Source organism: Mobula birostris, chromosome 6 (assembly GCF_030028105.1).
Source record: "Mobula birostris isolate sMobBir1 chromosome 6, sMobBir1.hap1, whole genome shotgun sequence".
NCBI lineage: Eukaryota > Metazoa > Chordata > Chondrichthyes > Myliobatiformes > Myliobatidae > Mobula > Mobula birostris.
The window spans coordinates 163,034,146-163,055,217 of NC_092375.1; the positions used below are offsets into that span (position 1 = coordinate 163,034,146).

Here is a 21,072-nt window from a genome sequence, read left to right on the forward strand (position 1 = left end):
AGCAGACGACGAACCTCGACCTTCGCCGTCAAGGCAGGCAGACATAGAAGAAGATGACCTGCCTGCCCAGAATGATGATGAGATCCCCATGTCCCACCACCCCAGTGGTCCCAACCCCTGGGCCACAGACAGATACCGATTCGCGGAGAATGCAACGGTAGCCGGGAGGCATCCAGCACGTCTTTAAGAAAAAAGCCAAAATAAACAAGCTAATTAATTAGGTGCCGCCTGGCACGTAATTAATTGTTTATTTCGGCTTTTTTCTTAAAGATGTGCTGGGTGCCTCCTGGCTACCGCTGGACCGCTGCATTCTTCGCGGATCGGTATCGGTTGGCGGCCTGGAGGGTGGGGGCCACTGCACCACCCCAACCTCTGACGACTCACACTAACATACCATCATTAGTGTGCTCGGCGCTGTCCCAATTCTGGTAAGTGATACTACACTGTACATACATTATTTCTACTTTATATAGGCTGTGTATTTCAATGTGTTATTTGGTATGATTCGGCAGCTTCATAGCTTAAAGTTTACTGGAGAGAGTGTTTTGCCAAGAGCGCTTGCGTCAGATTTTCGCTATGGAGAACAGTGCAGGCAATCATTGTAGGGAAGTATTTCTAATTTATATAGGCTGCGTATTTATCATATAATTCCTGCTTTTAATATATGTTACTGTTATTTTAGGTTTTATGTGTTAGTTGGCATGATTTGGTAGGTTATTTTTGGGTCTGCGAACGCTCACAAATTTTTCCCATATAAATAAATGGTAACTGCTTCTTTGCTTTACGACATTCCGGCTTACGAACCGTTTCATAGGAACGCTCTACCTTCGGATGGTGGGGGAAACCTGTACAGAGTTTATGCACATGATGGACAGAGGAGTGACCTGTGCCTTACTCTCATTAATTATTTGCAATTTTTGAGCTTAATTTCTACGTCGTAGGTGTTCAAATGGTGTAGTGTTTTATCATAAATTTGTTCATTGGGTTAGGCTGCACAATGATGTGTAACAATTAATGTGAGTTGCACATAGTTATTTGTATTTAATTCTGAGCTTAGTATTGCTGTGATAAAATTGAATTTTCTGCGAAACTCTCAAGGTTTTTCTCAATAAGTAAGTTAGTGGGTGCACCGACATGATTATGAATCAGAATCTGGTGTGTAATGGAATGTCTGCTTTGTGCTCAGTTCAATGATCTGAGACGAATTGACAATGAGAGTTTGTACTAAATGCATTAACCAGAGTTCCTAATTTGGACACTTGGAGAACTAGCATTCCTTAAGTGATATTGCTTCAGTATTTATTATTATCTGCAAAAAATTTTAAAAAATAAACAAAAGGATGCTGGTAATAACAGGATTTTCAGCACCAGAATGTAGCTTCAATATAATATTGAAACGTAGAGTAAGGCCAGAAGACTGAAAAATAGAGTAAGCAGAGCAAAGAATTAAAGAATGGTTACAGCTTATAAGGCCATTCAGCCCATTGAATCTAAACGATGTATGTCAATCCAATCCTTCACACTCTTCCCAACGTCTGGAAATTCTTTCCGTATAGATACGCTATCCTAGTATATTTTCAACAGTATAATTGAATCTGCCTCCATTGCTATACCTGGCAATATATTTGATGTTTTTCCTTCTTGTTAGGTTTGGTTCAGTTGCCAATCATGTCTTTCTGTGTCACTTTGTCCTCGATCCTTCCTCTGAAGGTATCTGTCTACTCTGTACAATTTTAGATTACTGTCGTATCCCCATGCAACTTTCACTGTTTGAAGGAACACAATCACAGATTCTCCAGCCTATTCACATAACCAGAGTTCGCAGGATCATGCCAACAAATCCCTCCCGCAGCATTTCTAAGGAGTAGCATCCCGAGTTGATACAAAACTTGATTTCTGCCTGAACCTCTGTTTCATTGTTATCAGAACCAGGTTTGTTATCACTGACAAATGTCCTGAAATTTGCTGTTACTTCCTCAACCTGTGCTTGTATTTATAAGACCAAAGATGTCATGTGTATTTAACTATTTTTTAGCCTGCCTTGCTACTTTCATTGTCCATTTACCATCTATCATATAATCTATATCGCATCAGGCCAAGGTCATTCTCGATCTCTTTATCCACAGATGCTGCTTGATTCGCTGAGTTCCTCCAGCACTTTGCCTTCGTTCCGGCTTCCAGCTTTCATGGTCTCTGGGGTCTCTCTTTTTATCCCCCTGTTCATTATTTAATCCAAGCACATGTTCGAACTTATCAGAACTCTTTTACCCACACTCCTTTTATTCACTGGGACACTGTTCCCCACAGTACTTTTAGGCATCATTTATTTGTTTACTTGCATTTAAACCATAAGAAAATTGTGCACTTAATCCCTGAAGTCTCTATGCAGCTTCTCAATCCAAATGTTACCACTTACAACTTCAACGTTAGTGTGTTTTGAGCAGAGAAGTTAATTATAGCCACTTCTTGTTTTGCATAGAAAACTGCAATATGTAACTGGAAAGCTCATAGCAGACAGCACTTCAGGGACACTGATATTTTCATTGTTAATGCAAAATTTTTTTTACTGCAGAACTGCATTGAAATGAAGTCATTTGTCTATGTCATATTATTATTATTTTCCTTTCCCTGGCACATTTCTGGTCTTAAATTTGATGTAACCAAGAAAGAAGAAACCAAGGCAACCTTTAGTAGATAGCCTTGTGGCCTTCAGGGATTTCTTTATATCTGAGATTATCAAACCATTTAGTGCTTAATTGTCTGAACAATGGAGCTCATGTTTTGTTCTAAAATCGAAAGGACAATCATTACAATTCATGAGATATCTGAATTAATACTATAATTGCTTCACTCAAAGTAGACTATAGAGTTATTTACTTGGAAATCAAAAAAGGTAGTTTTGTTTCAAAATATTTTTTCTCATTCATCTGGTGATTTGAATATGAATTCCATCAGGGCAGATGGGAAATTCAGGGAGGGAATTCTTCCCTGTCCTCCAGTGAAGGAAATCTTCCATCCTTATATGTTCTGACTGGCCAGTATGGTTAACACTTGATTGCCTTCTTAGTTCAGGAGCTATTAGAGATGGACATTAAAGGTTGGTATTTTGAGCCAAGGCCATCAGTGAAACAGAAAAAAAATCCAAATCGAAAGCATTTTTACTGTTCTAATTTGCATCAAACATCCAAAAAGCAATATTTTTCATAAATTAGAAAACTGTGGTAAATGAATGGAACCTATCAAAATGACCAAGTTAAGAAAGCATTTCATCTTTTTTTAATCTGCAAGCTGAGATTCTTCAAAACATTTTGTTTAGAAATTAGCAGTTAAAATTAACAGTAGTGCAGGGATGTCAGAAAAGCTATTGGTCCTGGATCTCTAGTATGAAGCAGGCACTCTATTTGGGAAGAATCAAAGATATAATTTGTCCAATAAAGTGTTCAGTGGGTTTTAATAGAATATAAAACAATAGAACACTGAGCAGACCATCTGGCCCTTGATATTGTGCGCTCTTCCCGTGTATCATCCATATACCTCCATTTCCTTCAGATTCATGTCTATCTAAAAGTCTCTTCACCAAACTAACCAAACTGCCTGCTTTCACTACTTCTAGTAATCCATTCCAGACACCTACCACTGTCTGTGTTTTTAACAAAAAATTGTCCCTCATCTCCCCTTTAAACTTCCCACTCTCCAACCTTAAAAGTAGGTCCTCTGATATTTGATGTTTCTACCCCGGAAAAAAGATTCTGACTGCCTATCTATGCCTCTCAATTTTAAGAACTTCTATCGGGTCTCCTCTCAGCCTCTGTCGCTCTAGGAAGAACTACCTAAGTTTGTTGAAGCTTATAACTCACACTCTCAAATCGGGGCAGCATCCTGGTTAAGCTCTTTGGCACCCTATTTACAGTCTCTACATCCTATAAAGGGATGATCAGAACTGCACCCAATACTTTAATCGTGGTCTGACTAAAATTTTATATAGCTGAACCATGACTTCCCTAATCTTATGCTCAAGACTCCTACAAATGAAGACAAGTATGCCATTCACCTTCTCTACTTCTATAGTCACTTTGAGTGAACTATGGACTCTGACCCCAAGATCCTTCAATTCTTTGATGTTATTAAGGGGCCCACCATTAACTATATACTTTCTTCTTTCATTTGATCTTCTAAAGTGCAACATTTCATATTTGCCGTGGTTAAACTTCATCTGCTACCTCTCTACTCGTTTCTGTATCTAATCTATATCCAACTCTATTCTTTGATAGTTCTTTACGCTGTCCACATCTGCAACAACCATGGTGACATGCAGAAACTTGTTTATCCATCCAGGTATTCATACCAGAGGTTCCAGGACTGATCCTTGCAGAACACCATGGGTTATGAATATCCAGCCAGAATAACAGCCTTCCATCTCTACTCTCTGCCTTCTGTGGGCTAATATGCAAAAATAAATTACTTGGCTTCCTCAAATAGGTGGAAAGAGTAATTATATAGATGATAATTTATAAATGTTTTAATAAATATGTTTTTCAGGTTCCACTAATATCTTAGCATATTCTGTGCATGGAATTAACCATCCGGAAACTGCAGCAATGCATGTTATAATGGGTATGTATTTCCTACAGTTTCATTGCTTTCAGTATTTATGAATGTACATTTACAGTAGACACCAAATCGTACTCAGGTAGCATATATAGTATTTCAAGTAAAATTTAGTCAGATTACTGGAACATTTGAATCAGAGTCAGAATCAGGTTTAATATTAGCGGCATATGCCATGAAATTTGTTATCTTATGGGCAGCAGTACAATACAATACATGATAAATATAGAAAATAACAAATTGCAGCAGGTATATGTATAGTAACTAGTTAAATTAAAAATAGTAGTGCAAAACTAATTTTTTAAAATGAGGTAGAATTCATAGTTTCAATGCCCATTTTGAAATTGGATGGCAGAGGGAAAGAAGCTGATCCTGAATCGCTGAGTATGTGCCTTCAGGCTTTTGTACCTCCTTCCTGAGGGTAACAAGGAGTAGAGGGTATGTCCTGGGGCTCCTTAATAATGGACACCACCTTTCTGAGGCACCGCTTCTTGAAGATGTCTTTGATACTTCAGAGGCTAGAACCTATGATGGAGCTGACTTATTTTACAACTTTCTGCTGCTTTTTACAGTCCTGTGCAGTGCCCCCCCCCCCAATACCAGATGATGATGCAGCCCGTCAGAATTCATAGGTTTGTACAGTACATCTGTAGAATTTTTCAAGTTTGCCATTTTAATTAAACACATCACTGGTGATACCATCTCCTGCACGCTGACGATCAACACTGATGCACCTCAGGCCTACTACTCTACTCTCTGTATACCCATGACTGTGTGGCTAGGCACAGCTCAGATACCATCTATAAATTTGCCGATGATACAACTATTGTTGGTAGAATCTCAGGTGGTGCTGAGAGGGCGTACAGGAGTGAGATATGCCAACTGGTGGAGTGGTGCCGCAGCAACAACCTGGCACTCAACGTCAGTAAGACGTAAGAACTGATTGTGGACTTCAGGAAGGGTGAGACAAAGGAACATATACCAATCCTCGTAGAGGGATCAGAAGTGGAGAGAGTGAGCAGTTTCAAGTTCCTGGGTGTCAAGATCTCTGAGGATCTAACCTGGTGTCAACATATCGATGCAGTTATAAAGAAGGCAAGACAGTGGCTATATTTCATTAGCAGTTTAAAGAGATTTGGTAGGTCAACAAATACACTCAAAAACTTCTATAGAGAGCATTCTGACAGGCTGCAGCCTGTCAGAATGCATGACTGTCTGGTATGGGGGTGGTGGGGTAGGGAGCTACTGCACAGGACTGAAAGAAGCTGCAGAAGGTTGTAAATTTAGTCGGCTTCATCTTGGGTACTAGCCTACAAAGTATCCAGGACATCTTCAAGGAGCAGTGTCTCAGAAGGGTAGCGTCCATCACTACCTCCAGCACCTAGGGCATGCCCTTTTCTCACTGTTACCATCAGGCAGGAGGTACAGAAGACTGAAGGTACACTCATTCAGGAACAGCTTCTTCCCCTCTGCAATCCGATTCCCAAATGGACATTGAAGCCTTGGATATTACCTCACTTTTTTTATTATTTCGGTTTTTTTGCACTATTTTTAAACTATTCAATATACGTATACTGTAATTGATTTACTTATTATTATTATTTTGGGTTTTTTTCTATATTTTCTGTTGCATTAAACTGCTGCTGCTAAGTTAACAAATTTCACGACACATGCCGGGGATAATAAACCCGATTCAGATTCTGTTTTCTTGACACCACACTATGCTGCTAACGTGTTTGTTCCACTACTGTTTCTCTTCTGCTTTATGTTGAAAATAGGAGAAGAGCAGCCAGTTTAGGTATAAGAATTAAAGCCACTGTAATCAATTGACCTACTTAGTTTGTATGTTGGTAAGTAAAGAAACATTTCCAAGCGCAAACACAAGGAAATCTGCAGATGCTGGAAATTCAAGCAACACACACAAAATGCTGGTGGAACGCAGCAGGCCAGGCAGCATCTATTGGAAGAGGTACAGTTGACGTTTCGGGTCGAGACCCTTGGAAACGTTTCCAAGTCCAGGTTTTTCATCAGATGTTAACTGTTAAATGGCAGTCAATATTTTAACACTCTATAATTTTGTTTCTTATTCTTCACTTTTACTAAAACATTCAGGAAATTGAAGTAACTAGTTTGAAACTAGGTACAGGAGTATCTAGAAGATAATTCAATAATCATGAAGTTATAAACATGAAAATAAATAGTTCAACACACACCACACAAACTGCTGGTGAACGCAGCAGGCCAGGCAGCATCTCCAGGAAGAAGTACAGTTGACGTTTCGGGTTGAGACCCTTCGTCAGGACTAATGGAAAAAAGAGATAGTAAGAGATTTGAAAGTGGGAGGGAGAGGGGAGATCCAAAATGATAGGAGAAGACAGGAGGGGGAGGGATGAAGATAAGAGCTAGGAAGTTGACTGGCAAAAGGGATACAAGGCTGGAGAAGGGGGAGTATCATAGGACAGAAGGCCTGGGGAGAAAGAATGGGGGAGGGGAGCACCAGAGGAAGATGGAGAACAGGCAAGGAGTTATTGGGAGAGAAAAAATAATAATTTTTAGGGATGGGGTAAGAAGGGGAGGTGGGGCATTAACGGAAGTTAGAATGTTTGTGCAATAACGGAATGTTTGTGCCATCAGGTTGGAGGCTACCCAGGTGGAATATAAGGTGTTGTTCCTCCAACCTGAGTGTGGCTTCATCTCGACAGTAGAGGAGGCCATGGATTGACATACTGGAATGGGAATGGGAGGTGGAATTAAAATGTGTGGCCACTGGGAGCTACTGCTTCCTCTGGTGGACTTTCTCTCACAATAACTCCTTGCCTGTTCTCCATCTTCCTCTGGTGCTCCCCTCCCCCTTTCTTTCTTCCAAGGCCTTCCGTCCTGTGATACTCCCCCTTCTCCAGCTTTGTATCCCTTTTGCCAGTCAACTTCCCAGCTCTTAGCTTCATCCCTCCCCTTCCTGTCTTTGCCTATCATTTTGGATCTCCCCCTCTCCCTCCCACTTTCGAATCTCTTACTATCTCTTTTTTCAGTTAGTCCTGACGAAGAGTCTTGGCCCGAAACGTCAACTGTACCTCTTCCTATAGATGCTGCCTGGCCTGCTGCGTTCCACCAGCATTTTGTGTGTGTTGCTTAAATTTCCAGCATCTGCAAATTTTCTCGTGTTTGCATTTCTAAATGAATAGTTCAAGTTTATTGTCATCTGACTACACAATCACAACCAAATGAAACAACAGTGCACGCACACAGCATACATCATATATAGCACAGAAACCAAAATATTATACTATAAATAAGTTAATAAAATTGTAATTCAAAGTGCATGTAGTAAAAGCGTAGCACAAATAAACAATAAACAATATGGTGAACAGCTCGCTATCCCCGTGGCTAGTGGTAGTGTGTTCATTACTCACAGCCTGAAGGAAGAAGCTGTGACCCAGTCTGACAGTCCTAGTCTTCTGTACCTCCTTCCTAACGGTTGTGGGTCAAAGAGATTGTGGGATCCTCAACAATGCTTTGAGCCCTTTGTCTTCAGAGCTCCCAGTAAATGTCACAAATAGAAAGGTGGTAGACCCCAAAAGTCCTTTTGTCCATTTTTTTACCGTCCTCTGTCAGGTCTAGTGGTTTCATGCTCTGCAGCTTCCATACCATACAATGATGCATGCAGACAGGGCTCTCTTAATGGTGCTCCTGGAGAAAGTTGTTAGAATGGAGACAGAGAGCCTTGCACGGCCTTAATCTCATCAGAAAACGGACGATCTGACCCGGACTCACAACACCTCCTCAGCTGCTGTGACTTCTTGACTAATGAGGAGGTGTTGTGAGTCTTGGTTAGATCGTCCGTTATGTGCACATCAAGGAATTTTATGCTGTTCATTCTCTCTATGACAGAGAAATTGATATGCAATTGAGTGGTTGATCTGTACCTTACTAAAGTCCACAATGATCTCTTTTGTCTTGTCCATGTTGAGACTCAGGTTGTTCTCAAATCATTTGACAAGCCTTTCTACCTTCTCTATTCATTATTGTTGCTGATGAGGCCAACAACTGTAATATCATCAGTGAACTTGATGAAATGGTTTGAGCTGAATCTGGCAATGCCTTCATGACTCAGCAGTGGGCTGAGCACACAGCCTTGAAAAGTACCAGTGCTTAGAGTGATGGAGCTTGAGATGTTGCTGCCAACTCAAACTGACTGGGGTCTTCCCATCAAGGAGTCCAAGATCTAGTTACAGGATGTTGAGTCCCAACGACGATAGTTTGCCCACCAGTCTCTGAGGGATAATGGTGTTAAATGCTGAGTGAAGTTGATGAACAGCATCCTAGCATATGAGGCATCATTTTCTAGGTGGGACAGGATGGTGTGAAGGGCTGAGGACAGGCTTGAGTAATAGGCAAACTGAAAACACTCCAAAATGTCCCCTAAAACCCTCACTAATTTTTATAGATGAACCGTAGAAAGCATTCTTCTAGGGTGCATCACAACCTGGTACGGAAGTTGTCCTGTCCAAGACTGAAAGAAGCTGCAGAAGATCGTGAACACAGCACAGCACATCACACAAACCAATCCTCCATCCTTGGACTCACTTTACACCGCACGCTGTCGGAGCAGTGCTGCCAGGATAATCAAGGACACGACCCACCCAGCCAACACACTTTTTGTCCCTCTTCCCTTCGGGAGAAGGTTCAGGGGCTTGAAGACTCGTATGGAGAGATTTGGGAACAGCTTCTTTCCAACTGTGATAAGACTGCTGAACGGATCCTGACCCAGACCTGGGCCGTACCCTCCAAATATCCGGACCTGCATCTTGGTTTTTTTTGCACTACCTTACTTTCCATTTTTCTATTTTCTATTTATGATTTGTAATTTAAATTTTTAATATTTACTATCGATTTGTAATCCAGGGAGCGGGAAGCGCAGAATCAAATATTGCTGTGATGATTGTACACCCTAGTATCAATTGTTTGGTGACTATAAAGTATAATTAGCTGGAAGGTGGGATTTTATATCATCCATTACCAGCCACTCAAAGCACTTCATGATTGTTAAAGTCAGTGCATTTAACCTAGTACCGTTGCTCTCTTGGGCACTGAGATGGTGGTGACTGCCTTAAAGCCTTGCAGGGCAGCGGACTGTTTCAGAGAGAGATATTAAAGAGTCTGTTAGGATCTCTGTTAACTGGGCCACACAGTTCCTCACATTTTGCATGGGTTTACACTGGCTAGGGTCCTTCTCATCTTGGCTGCAGCCAAACAGCGTGTCTGTCCCTCAGGAGGAGAGGGAGCTTTCCTTGATATTACATTGTTCATTTGTCTAAATCATGCCTAGAAAGTATTCCGCCTTTCAGGAAGGGAGGTGTTGCTGTTGTTGCCATGCAGTTGGTTATGTTTTTTAGACCATATCTTATGTGTCACGTTTCCCTGATGTCACAAAGGTGTCTGTGGATTTTCTGTGCGTAATCATGCTTTGCCTTGCTGATGTTGCAGAAGAGTGCAACTCTTGCTGATCTTAGAGTTGTTCCGTCCCTGATTTGAAGACAGCGTCCCAATCCCTAAAAGCGCACAAACCTCTGAGTCAGCCATGCTTTCTGGTTTGCCCTGGCAGTGTAGTGTTTAATCGCGGTAATGTCCTGAAAGCACTTTTGTATGTAGCCAGTCACCGATCCCACATATTTATCAATGTTGAATAGGTGATAATTTTATTAAATTTTTTATGAATATTGTTACGTACCCCATAACTGGGTTGCCAAACCAGCAGAAGTGGAACGCTCGTTGGAGTCTGTGATTACTAGGAACTAATAAAGTTTTATTAAAGAAATAAGTAATACAGTACTCTAATCGTAAGGATATCAATGTAACAGGTTAGCAATGATAATACACACATATACACAGAACTAGGGTAATAGAAATCAACCAAGCTCTATCGCAGTCTAGGGGTAAAATGATCAGTCTTAAGTGAAGCAGAGTTCAGTTCAATTTAGTGCAGTTCGAAGCAGGCGCTGTTGCTGTACCGTTGGAGAGAGAGAGTGGGAGATGCAATTGGTTTCGGGCAGACCTTTTGATGTCTTCTAATCCCGCTGTGGTCATCGACTGTGACCCCTCCGTTCTGGATATGATCGTTCTTCCGCGGTGAACCCGGCCCTCAGGCAAGGGCAGACACACACCCCAGGTTCCCACCGATCGGACCTTTACACCCTGTGAGCCTCTGGTCGGTTCCCGCGAACCGGACCTCCAAACTCCCACCACTGCTCTTTCCAGGGTCTCGTGGCGTGTCTCGTGCCTTAGCAAACCTGCTCCTTTTATCCCCCTGCTGGGGTATCACCTGTCCATCAAACTTTAAACAGTTCAGGTTCAAAGCAACCGGTCTGTCAATATCTGAATTGTGTTTCTTTCCTGTTAATTCCTCTCTTCTCTCTTATTAGCATTTTGAGTGTTTCTCCATTGTCTTTCGTTATCTCTCTCATTAGCATCATCCGTCCGGTAGCTCTGCTTGGCGTCACACATGACATTATGTACAATGTGCATTAGTCATGTGATCTACAAATTGGGCATATGGCATCTGTGCTTCAAAAAGAAAAGCTGGATACAAAATCCTGATACTTTTGAATGCCAGTGTTCAATGCACAGTCTTATATTTCTTCTGGCATTAACATTTTTGCAGAAATGAAGCTAAAAAGATCAGTTAGAAAAAGTTTGATTTCAATAAAGGGAAACAAGAGCTTAAAATATATCATCAATGAACTGTGCAGCTACTTGTCTGCTCTTAGTCATTGTTTGCAGTGATTTGTGTGAATGTTTAATATGCATATATAGCCAAAATGATATTTTAGATGTATCATATGTAACGTGAGAGGTGAAACTAAATTGTATATTTATATACTCCCATATCTAAGGAGTATTGCAAAGTTGTGGCTGGAGTTTTTGCTGTATTTTCACTCTTCAGCAAGTGAAGACTGCATTGATATCTTTCTTTCGAATGCATCAAAATTTAAACTAATTTTGACAAGACCTTTTTCTCTAGTGAAGACAGGTGCAGTGTATTTCAAATGGTGCCCTCTGCCTCCACAACAAAACAACTTCTTTAGTCCCTGATTGGCCCCCGTCCTTTCTCTTAATTACCTCTTTACCAATAATTCTCTGATAGAATGAGATACTATTTATCAGTGAAATCTCATATTGCAGGCGCCCAAGCAGTGACTTTATCTATAAGGGTTTGTTTCACTCTCTTTTGTATGTTGTGTCATCTTTTGCTATAGGCAATCTTCAAGAAGTGGATGTTTGCACCTTCAGTACTCATGGCAGGCTACTTCGATTTGGTTTCTCAGGCATGTTGGGCTTTGGAGGGAGAACGTTGGCCTTAGCAGAGAAGTATCGTTGGATGCCGTCCAAAGAGCGGAGGGAGTTTGCTGTCATCAGAACACTGGCAAATCTCAAGTAAGATGAATTGTTTGCCATCCAACAGAATAATAGCTCTACTTTCTATGTGTAGCATCAACAAATAATGATTGTATTTTCTTTAGTTTATAATTTAGTTCTTCCTCTAACAGAAATTATTAAAGTAGTTGAGCATGGTTTTGAACATGTTGTACAGTTTGAATTCAGCAAAATAGTCTTTGATGTGATAATAAAGGCATTTCATTTTTATTTTTAGGTCTGAAGGCTGTGAATTATTATTTTTACCATCAAAAAATACCGACTTGGAAGAACAAGGTGGCGTTAGGTTGGTAGCAAGTGATTCAGTTTGTTTTTTTTTACTCCACAATTTAGTTTCAAACAACATTTTTAAGATAGCATTTCCTCTAAATGGATATAAAATATAAGCAAAGAAAATCACTTTAGAATAATCATCCACCTTAATTAAGATCACCCAGTTACAAGATAGAGGGACTTCCTCGTCAAAAACTTTTAACTGGCCTGGGATCTATCAGCTGGTTAGGCACATAGTATTATGAGACAGAAAGTAGTCAATTCTCCAATATGTCACCTACTGTTTATGCCTGATGCGTAAGATGTGGTAGTTGGATTTCTAATAAGGTGAATTAACAAAAGCTTAGGTAAAATACCCTAAAATTAAGGTTTCCCACGTGGGAGTGAGTATATTCTTGGTGTTTAACAAACTCACTGGCCCAAAGTAACCAACATTTTGTATGTGGATTATAATTTCCTCAGATAAGTATTTTAACATGTAATGGTTTTTTAAAAAATAATTTATTAAACTGTTTGATTTTAATCTTCAACACTTACCTTATGTGCATTTACAAATTCAGTTTTTGTGGGAATATGTTAATCTGCACCCCTTAAATCTCTCTATAACTTCCATTATTCTAATTTTCTCTTAACTAACTCTTTCCAGACAACTACTGTCTTGTTGGTATTGTGAAATCGGTCTTATCCCAAACCAATGCTCTAATTTTATGTTATTTCCCATAACAGTGCTAAATTTAGTTGAAATATGCTCAGTGGAGGAGATGATTGATGAGGGTAGGGCTATGGATATTGTTGATAAGGGTTTTAGCAAAGCAATTAATGAGGTCATACTTAGTACGCTGGATCCAGAGGATTAAAGCACATGTGATCCATAAATTGGATTCAAAATTGGCTTGGTCATAGAAGACAGAGTATTGTGGTGGAGGGGTGTTTATGTTTCTGGATTTCTGTGATCTATGGTGTTCCATAGGAATCAGTGCTGGAATCTTGGTTGTCTGTGATATGTATAAATGATTGTGACAAAAGTGTAGGTAGGCTACTTAGTAAGTTTGCAGACTATGCTAAAGTTGGCAGAATTGTGGATAGTGAGGAAGGTTGTCAATGGATATAGCTAGATATAGACCAATTTGAAATATGTGACGAGAAATAGCAAATGGAGTTTATTCTGTAGAAGTGTGACGGGTGACACTTTAGAATTTTGCAAAGGAAAGTATATATTAAATGGTGACATACAGACCAATCTTGGGCTGCATGTCCATAGCCCCTGAAAGTGGGAACAGAAGTAGAAAGGATTGTAAATAATGGACATAACATACTTGCTTTATTAGTTCAGGCACTGAGTAAAAAAGTTGGGAGGTCATGTTTGAGCTGTATAAGATTTTTTTTGGGTCATATTTAATTATTTGCAGTTCGAGTCAACACATCCCAGGAATGATTTATTTACTGATTGATCGATTGTGATGCAGCGTGGAACAGGCCCTTCCAGCCCTTCAAACCGTGCTGCCCAGTAACTTAACCATAGCCTAATCATGGGACACTTCACAATGACAAATTAACCTACCAACTGCTGCGTTTTTAGACTGTGGTAGGAATCCGGAGCATCCAGCAAAACTCACACGGTCACAGGGAGAACATGCAAATTCCTACAGACAGCAGCGAGAAGCTTTGAAGAAGTTTAAATTCAAGTCAAGTTTACTGTTATATGCAAGAGTGCATGTATGCACAGGTGTAACGAAAAACGTGCCTGCAGTAGCATCACAATCATATAACGATCATGCACCATTCACAAAGAAAACATAAACACAAATTTTACATACAAAAGATTCTGTAGATGCTGAAAATCCAGAGCAACACATAGGAAATGCTGGAGAAACTCAGCAGGTCAGACAATGGAAAGGAATAAAGAGACAACATTTTGGGCTGAGACCTGAGGAAGGATCTCGGCCTGAATTGTCAACTCTTTAGTCCTTTCATTCAATGCTGCCTGACTTGAGATCCCCCACTGTTTTGTGTGTGTAATATAAATTATACACAATTTTTACAAGAAAGAATGCAAATAGAAAAAAAAACAAGTTGGTTTTAGTGCAAAATGTTTACTGTTGGTAAACTGTGGTGTTTAGCGTTTGAAGGGTGGTTCAGGAACAAGGTAGCTGAAGGCTGCAGAAGAGAATTAGTAAGATAATGCTTGGATTAGAGAGTATAAGCTATAAGGAGAGGTCAATCTTGGATTGTTTTTTCTGCAATGTTAGAGGCTGACGGGTGACTTGATAGAAGTTTATAAACTTGTGGGAGGCATAAGTAGGGCAGATGGTCAGAGTCTTTCTTCCCATGTCAAATTCTAGATGGTATAATTTTAAGGTTTATACTTATGGCAAAACTTTAGTATGTTTAAGTTCACTGATGACACCACTGTCGTTGACTGAATCAAAGGTAGTGATGAATCAGCATATATCTGGGAGATTGACAGTCTGACTGAGTGGTGCCACAACAACAGTGTCTCACTCAATGTCAGCAAGACAAAGCAGATGATTATTGACTTCAGGAGGAGGAAACCGGAGGTGCATGAGCCAGTCCTCATCGGGGATCAGTGGTGGACAGGATCAGCAACTTAAAATTACTATTTCAAGGGATTTGCTTTGGGTCCAGCACGTAATTGCCTTTACAAAGAAAGTATGAAAGTGCCTCTGCTTACACAGAAGCTTGCAAAGATTTGGCATGTCATCTAAAATTTTGACCAACTTCTATAGATGTGTAAGTAGAACGTATTGTCTGGCTGCATCATGTCCTGGTATGGAAATACCAATGACCTTGTAACACCCCAAGCCTACAGAAAGTAGTGAATATAGCTCAGTCCATAAAGGATAACGCTGTCCTATCAATGATCACATCTACGTGGAGTGCTGTTGCAGGAAAGCAGCATCTGGTATCAATGACTCCCACCATACAGGTCATGCTCTCTTCTCACTGCTGCCATCAAGAAGAAGGTACAGGAGCCTCAAGATGCATACCACCAGATTCAGGAACAGTCACTGCCTCAGCCATCAGTCTCTGGAACCTGTGGGATAACTTCCCTCGCCAAATAACTAAACCGTTCCCACTGAACTGGACTCACTTTCAAGGACTCTTCATCTCATGTTCCCAATATTTATTGCTTATTTATTATTGTTATTTGTTTTCTACTCTTTCTTTCTGTATTTGCACTGTTTGGGTTTTTTTTGCACATTGGCTGTTATCCGTCCTGTTGGGTGTGGTGTTTCATTGATTCTATTGTGTTTCGTATATTTACTGTGATTCACTGCAATAAGATGAACTTGTATGTACTTTGATAATAAATTTACTTTGAATATTGAAAGGGGAAAAGTTTAAAGGAGATTTAAAAGGCAAGTATTTTTTTAAACACAGATAATGGTAGGTGCCTGGAATCTGCTGCTTGGGAAAGATGGCAATATTTAAGAGGCATTTAGACAGGCACATGTATAGGCAGGGTATGCAGGGAAATAGAACATGCACAGGCAGATGGGATTAGTTAATTTTGCATCATGGTGGACACAGACATTTTAGGCTGAAGGGTCTTTTCCTGTGCTGTAATGTTCTGTATTCTATGTACCACAAAAATGCACTCCCAATTCAGGGACTAATAAGAAATAAATAACTGTTCTCCCATCTGTATGATTTGCTACATACTGCTTAAAAATGTTCACCTGAGTGCAGTTTACGAATTTGGTGTGCTCGATTCTTTTTACTATGATTGGTATTTAGATAATTGAAATTTCCCACTATTTCTTCACTTGTACCTTTTTATTTATCAGAAATTTGCCTACGTATTTGTTCTTCTGTTACCCTCTGAATATTTGGATGCCTATAGTATATTCCCAACAATGTTATAATTGCATTTTACTTATGCAGTTTTGGTAATTTTCCAACACATCCCTGTCACATTGATTATTTACTTAACCCACGTTGCTACGCATATGTGCCTTTTCAAAATCCCTTCTTTACCTTATCTAACCAGGAGTATTAAACTTCCAGTCCTACTACTGTTTGTACTAGTGGGGATAAACAGGCTGCTGGAGGAACTTGGCAGGTCAGGGGATATCTGTGGAGGCAAAGGGATGGTTGGCATTTTGGATCAAGACCCTGGATCAAGACCCTGGATTAAGTGTAGAGGGAGGATAGCCTGAACAAAGTGGGGATTGCGGAGATAGTGATGAAGGCAGTAGGTGATAAGTCAAACCAGATAAGGGAGCGATGATAGACAGATGGATCCAGGTGGGGGAGAGAATCAGTTTAAAGATAGAGGCTGATGGGTTAAAGGTTAAAGATAGAGGCTGATGGGTTAAAGGTTAAAGAGGGAGGAAAGAAAGGGGGTTAGACACAGAGAGCAAGCTGGGGTAGGGATGGGACAGGAAGGGAAGGTATCAACAGAGGCTAGAAGATGACTGGAATCAGGTTAGGGAGGGATGATGGGTCGATGGAACTAGGCAGGTGGGGAAGGAGGGTAATAAGACTAATGATGTTAGAGGGAAGAAGTCCATGTATACAGGAGTGTCAGCGGTAGGCAGATGAAACTAGGGTCATCTGCATGTGTAGTCCCTTGTGTGTCTAGCTTGTAATGTTTCAGTTGAGTAAAGTATCATAATTTGATATCAAATTGTATCAAAATCTTTGCTATTCTTCCTTGCCTATTGAATCCCTGTGTTTGAGGTATATACAGATTAGTCAAATCAGATTTTTAAAATTTACTGTCTTCCCTTTTTCCTTTGGTGTTTTCAACTGTTTCACTAATTCTCTGCCTTCCATTTGCTTAGTTAGTTTTAAGCCAAACTGGACTAGGTATGGGTATTGATCTCAGCTCTTTTGAGGTGCAATTTGTTTCACCTTCCTTAGAGTTGATTTCTGTGCCCCAAGATTAATCTGGAAATTACTACTTCTTAATCTCTGTAGATAATTAAAATCTGACTGCAGAAATTTATCGCATATTTATTGTACCTATGTTGGTACCTACAAGGGGTGATTGATAAGTTTGTGGCCTAAGGTAGAAGGAGTCAATTTTAGAAAACCTAGCCCATTTATTTTTCAACATAGTCCCCTCCTACATGTACACACATAGTCTAGGGGTCGTGGAGCACACGGATCCTTTCTTTGTAGAAGTGGTCCACTGCAGGGGTGATTGATAAGTTCGTGGCCTACAGTAGAGGGATATGGGTTATACAGCTCTTGTTACATGCACGTGCAGTTCAACTCTTTGAGTGAAAATGCAGAAAGTTTGAAGTTCCACGGACCTATCAATCACCCCTGCTGTGGACCACTTTCTGGAGGTCTAAGATGCCGACGTCTACAAAGAAGGGATCTGTATGCTCCACGACCGCTAGACTAAGTGTGTAAATGTAGGAAAAATAAATGTGCTAGGTTTTCTAAAATTGACTCTTTCTACCTTAGGCCACGAACTTATCAATTACTCCTCGTGTATTAACCACAGACTCTGCAGCGGATAAAAGATCTCTTTGGCCCCAGCACCAGCGAGGCAACATCCTGGAATAACCTTTCAAAAATCTTAGGAATATCTTTCTATAAAAGCTCTCATAACTATTAATCTATCTTTCTTGATCTTTCCTGGACACCTAAGCCACCCTTGGTATTCCGCAGAACCACGTGTTAACTACAGTTATTGCAGGTAATTACAGGTGATCCTTCATGGATCACCTGAACTACCTGCATGTTCCTTTAATATCTGTCATGGAGTTGTCTAGCCCTTCTCTGATACACCTCCTAGATCTGCAGGGTGACACTTCCCAAAACATGCTATCTGTGAAACTCAATTTTGTACAAGGGCTGCTTTCATAAACTCAGTTCAGAAACCCAGAAGCCAAGAAGATACCCAGTTGCACACCTGTGGTTATCCAGAAGACAAGAAGTTTGCTGAAGTTTCTGCATAATACAGCAGACGTATTTCACAGGTTTGAGGTGCCCTGCTATGACTCCACTTATTTGATTACCTCACTACACAGAAACCAGAACTATTACTTTTGTGATAGCTTCCCATAGCCACCTTGCATGCTTGCCAGCTAAAATTCCTCTTAGCAGGCTTCTTTTCATAATTTGCATCTTGCCTATACAGGAAATTATGTAGAGCTTGATCAAAACATGTAACAGAAGTATTTTCACCCAATTGCATACCAAAAACACAGAATCAAAAAGCAAAACATAGTGCAAAAAAGATTAAGTAAAGCATACAAAAAACTCCTTAATGGGTCAACAGTGGAAAGGGTGAGCAGCGTCAAGTTCCTGAGTGTCAACATCTCCAAGAATCTATCTTGGGCCCAACATATTGATGCAATCATTAAGAAGGCATTCCAGTGGACGTTTGAGAATATTTGGTATGACACCAAAGACATAAATTTCTATAGATGTATGATGGAGAGCATTCTGATTGGTAGCATGACAGCTTGGCATGGAAGCTCCAATGCAAAGGATCACAAGAGGCTGCAGAGCATTGTAGACTCAGCCAGCACCATCTTGAGTATAACTCATCCCACCATCAAGAACAGCCTCAAGAAGATAGCATCTATCGTTATGTACTCTCACCATTTGGGACATCTTCTTGATAGTGGCATGAGGGAGGAGGTACTGGAGCTTGAGACCCACACTCAATGATTCAGGAACAGCTTCTTCCCTTATCTCATCAGATTCTGAATGGTCCATGAACCCATGGAAACTACCATGTTATTCCTTTTGTTTTGCACTGTTTATTTGTTTCATAATTTATAATTTTATGTTTTTGTATTGCACTGCTGCCACAAAACAACAAATTCCACATCATTTAAGATGAGGCTGCATACACGTAAGATTAATTTTACAAGATGAACATTGGTAATTGGCAGACATTTAAACCACTCTTACTCTTGAAGATGTCATGCATATTCTCCATCTATAGTTATTATTTATAATTTTGTGAGACTGTTTAAAGCAGGTTTACAGATTTTTGTGATGCTCATTCGTATATTAATTTGCTTTGTGGAAGCAAAAAATTCCTGAAATGTAATTCTGCTTTGGATGGATCGTCATGGATCATTTATAATTGTATTTGTTACATAGCTCTCGTGGAACTCTAGAATTAAGCTTTAGTGTGCCTGTTGTATGGAAACTAGAAGGTCTGAGTCCTTAAACTTTCTTGAATATGGGTTGGGTACATTACAGTTATGAACAACTTTTAAGAGAGTGGGATAAAATGCTGGTAAAACTCAGCTCCATGGACAAATAAACAGTTCATGTTTCCAGTTGATGATCTTGCATCCTAAAGGACGTAATGAGAGATTAATTTTCTATTTCCATCTCCACAGATGCCAAGTATTTTCAGATTTAGACGTAGACATAGAATAGTACGGCACAGTACATGTTGTGCCGACCCTCAAACCCTGCCTCCCATATAACCCCCCCCCACGTTAAATTCCTCCATATACCTGTCTAGTAGTTTCTTAAATTTCACTAGTGTATCTGCCTCCATCACTGACTCAGGCAATGTATTCCACGCACAACCACTCTCTGAGTAAAAAACCTTCCTCTAATATCCCCCTTGAACTTCCCACCCCTTACCTTAAAGCCATGTCCTCTTGTATTGAGCAGTGGTACCCTGGGGAAGAGGCACTGGCTGTCCATTCTATCTATTCCTCTTAATATCTTGTATACCTCTATCGTGTCTCCTGTCGTCCTCCTTCTCTCCAAAGAGTAAAGCCCTAGCTCCCTTAATCTCTGATCATAATGCATACTCTCTAAACCAGGCAGCATCCTGGTAAATCTCCTCTGTACCCTTCCACATCCTTTCTATAGCGAGGCGACCAGAACTGGACACAGGACTCCCAAGTGTGGCCTAACCAGAGTTTTATAGAGCTGCATCATTACCTCGCAACTCCCTCGACTTATGAAAGCTAACATCCCATAAGCTTTCTTAACTACCCTATCCACCTGTGAGGCAACTTTCAGGGATCTGTGGACATGTACCCCCAGATCCCTCTGCTCCTCCACACTACCAAGTATCCTGCCATTTACTTTGTACTCTGCCTTGGAGTTTGTCCTTTCAAAGTGTACCACCTCACACTTCTCCGGGTTGAACTCCATCTGCCATCTGATATTTCATATCAGTTTTCCCAGTAGCAGCAATATTTTGTTTTTGTTGCTGTGGATAAAATTGGCTATGTAACCTTTCAAGGTCAGGAAACTGTGTAGTCTCGGCTGAGGCTGATGCTATGCAGTGTTTTTGCCTAGGAGTCTCCAAGCGCACATTAGTGTTAGTTTGGTGCTTCGTTGCAGCCTGTAACTACTCATTGGTACAATAAATCTGTACTTTCCCAGAACTTAAACTTCAATATACTAGACAGAATTTGTGCATTTCTCAATCTCATTTTAAATATTCTTTAGGACTTTGAGTAGTCATAGTTACTTTCAGAGGCTTTGAATGCATCTTTGAATCTCTACCACTATGGCCCTGCTACTATCTTCTCATGAAGAAACTTAAAGTGACACATCTGGTTTAGGCATGCCATTGGCATGACCTACCCAACATGACTGACTAAATGTATCCACAACCACAAAATTGGTTGTTTTATCCTTCCGGTGAACTTGGAAGATTTTGCAGAGAGAGCAGCGCCTGTTGTTGGTAGTCCAGATCTCAGACGCAGATAGGAGGCCAAAGGTCATGTTAGAGCATGAATTTGTGCTTAGTCTGAAATCTCAGTCTTTAGAGACCCATTTCCTCAATTAACC

The 21,072-nt window shown here is 40.4% G+C and overlaps 1 protein-coding gene across 2 annotated transcripts in view; it reads left to right on the top strand.

Annotated features, from left to right (window-relative positions):
• cerkl (CERK like autophagy regulator) overlaps positions 1-21,072 on the top strand; it is a 210,834-nt gene that overhangs the window by 183,007 nt on the left and 6,755 nt on the right. The window contains exons 6-8 of one of the 2 annotated variants that reach the window (XM_072261766.1): positions 4,540-4,614; positions 11,862-12,039; positions 12,257-12,325. In XM_072261766.1, coding sequence (XP_072117867.1) covers positions 4,540-4,614; positions 11,862-12,039; positions 12,257-12,325 — 322 coding nt within the window. The remainder of the gene's footprint in view (positions 1-4,539; positions 4,615-11,861; positions 12,040-12,256; positions 12,326-21,072) is intronic. The other variant, XM_072261767.1, reaches the window with a different exon arrangement.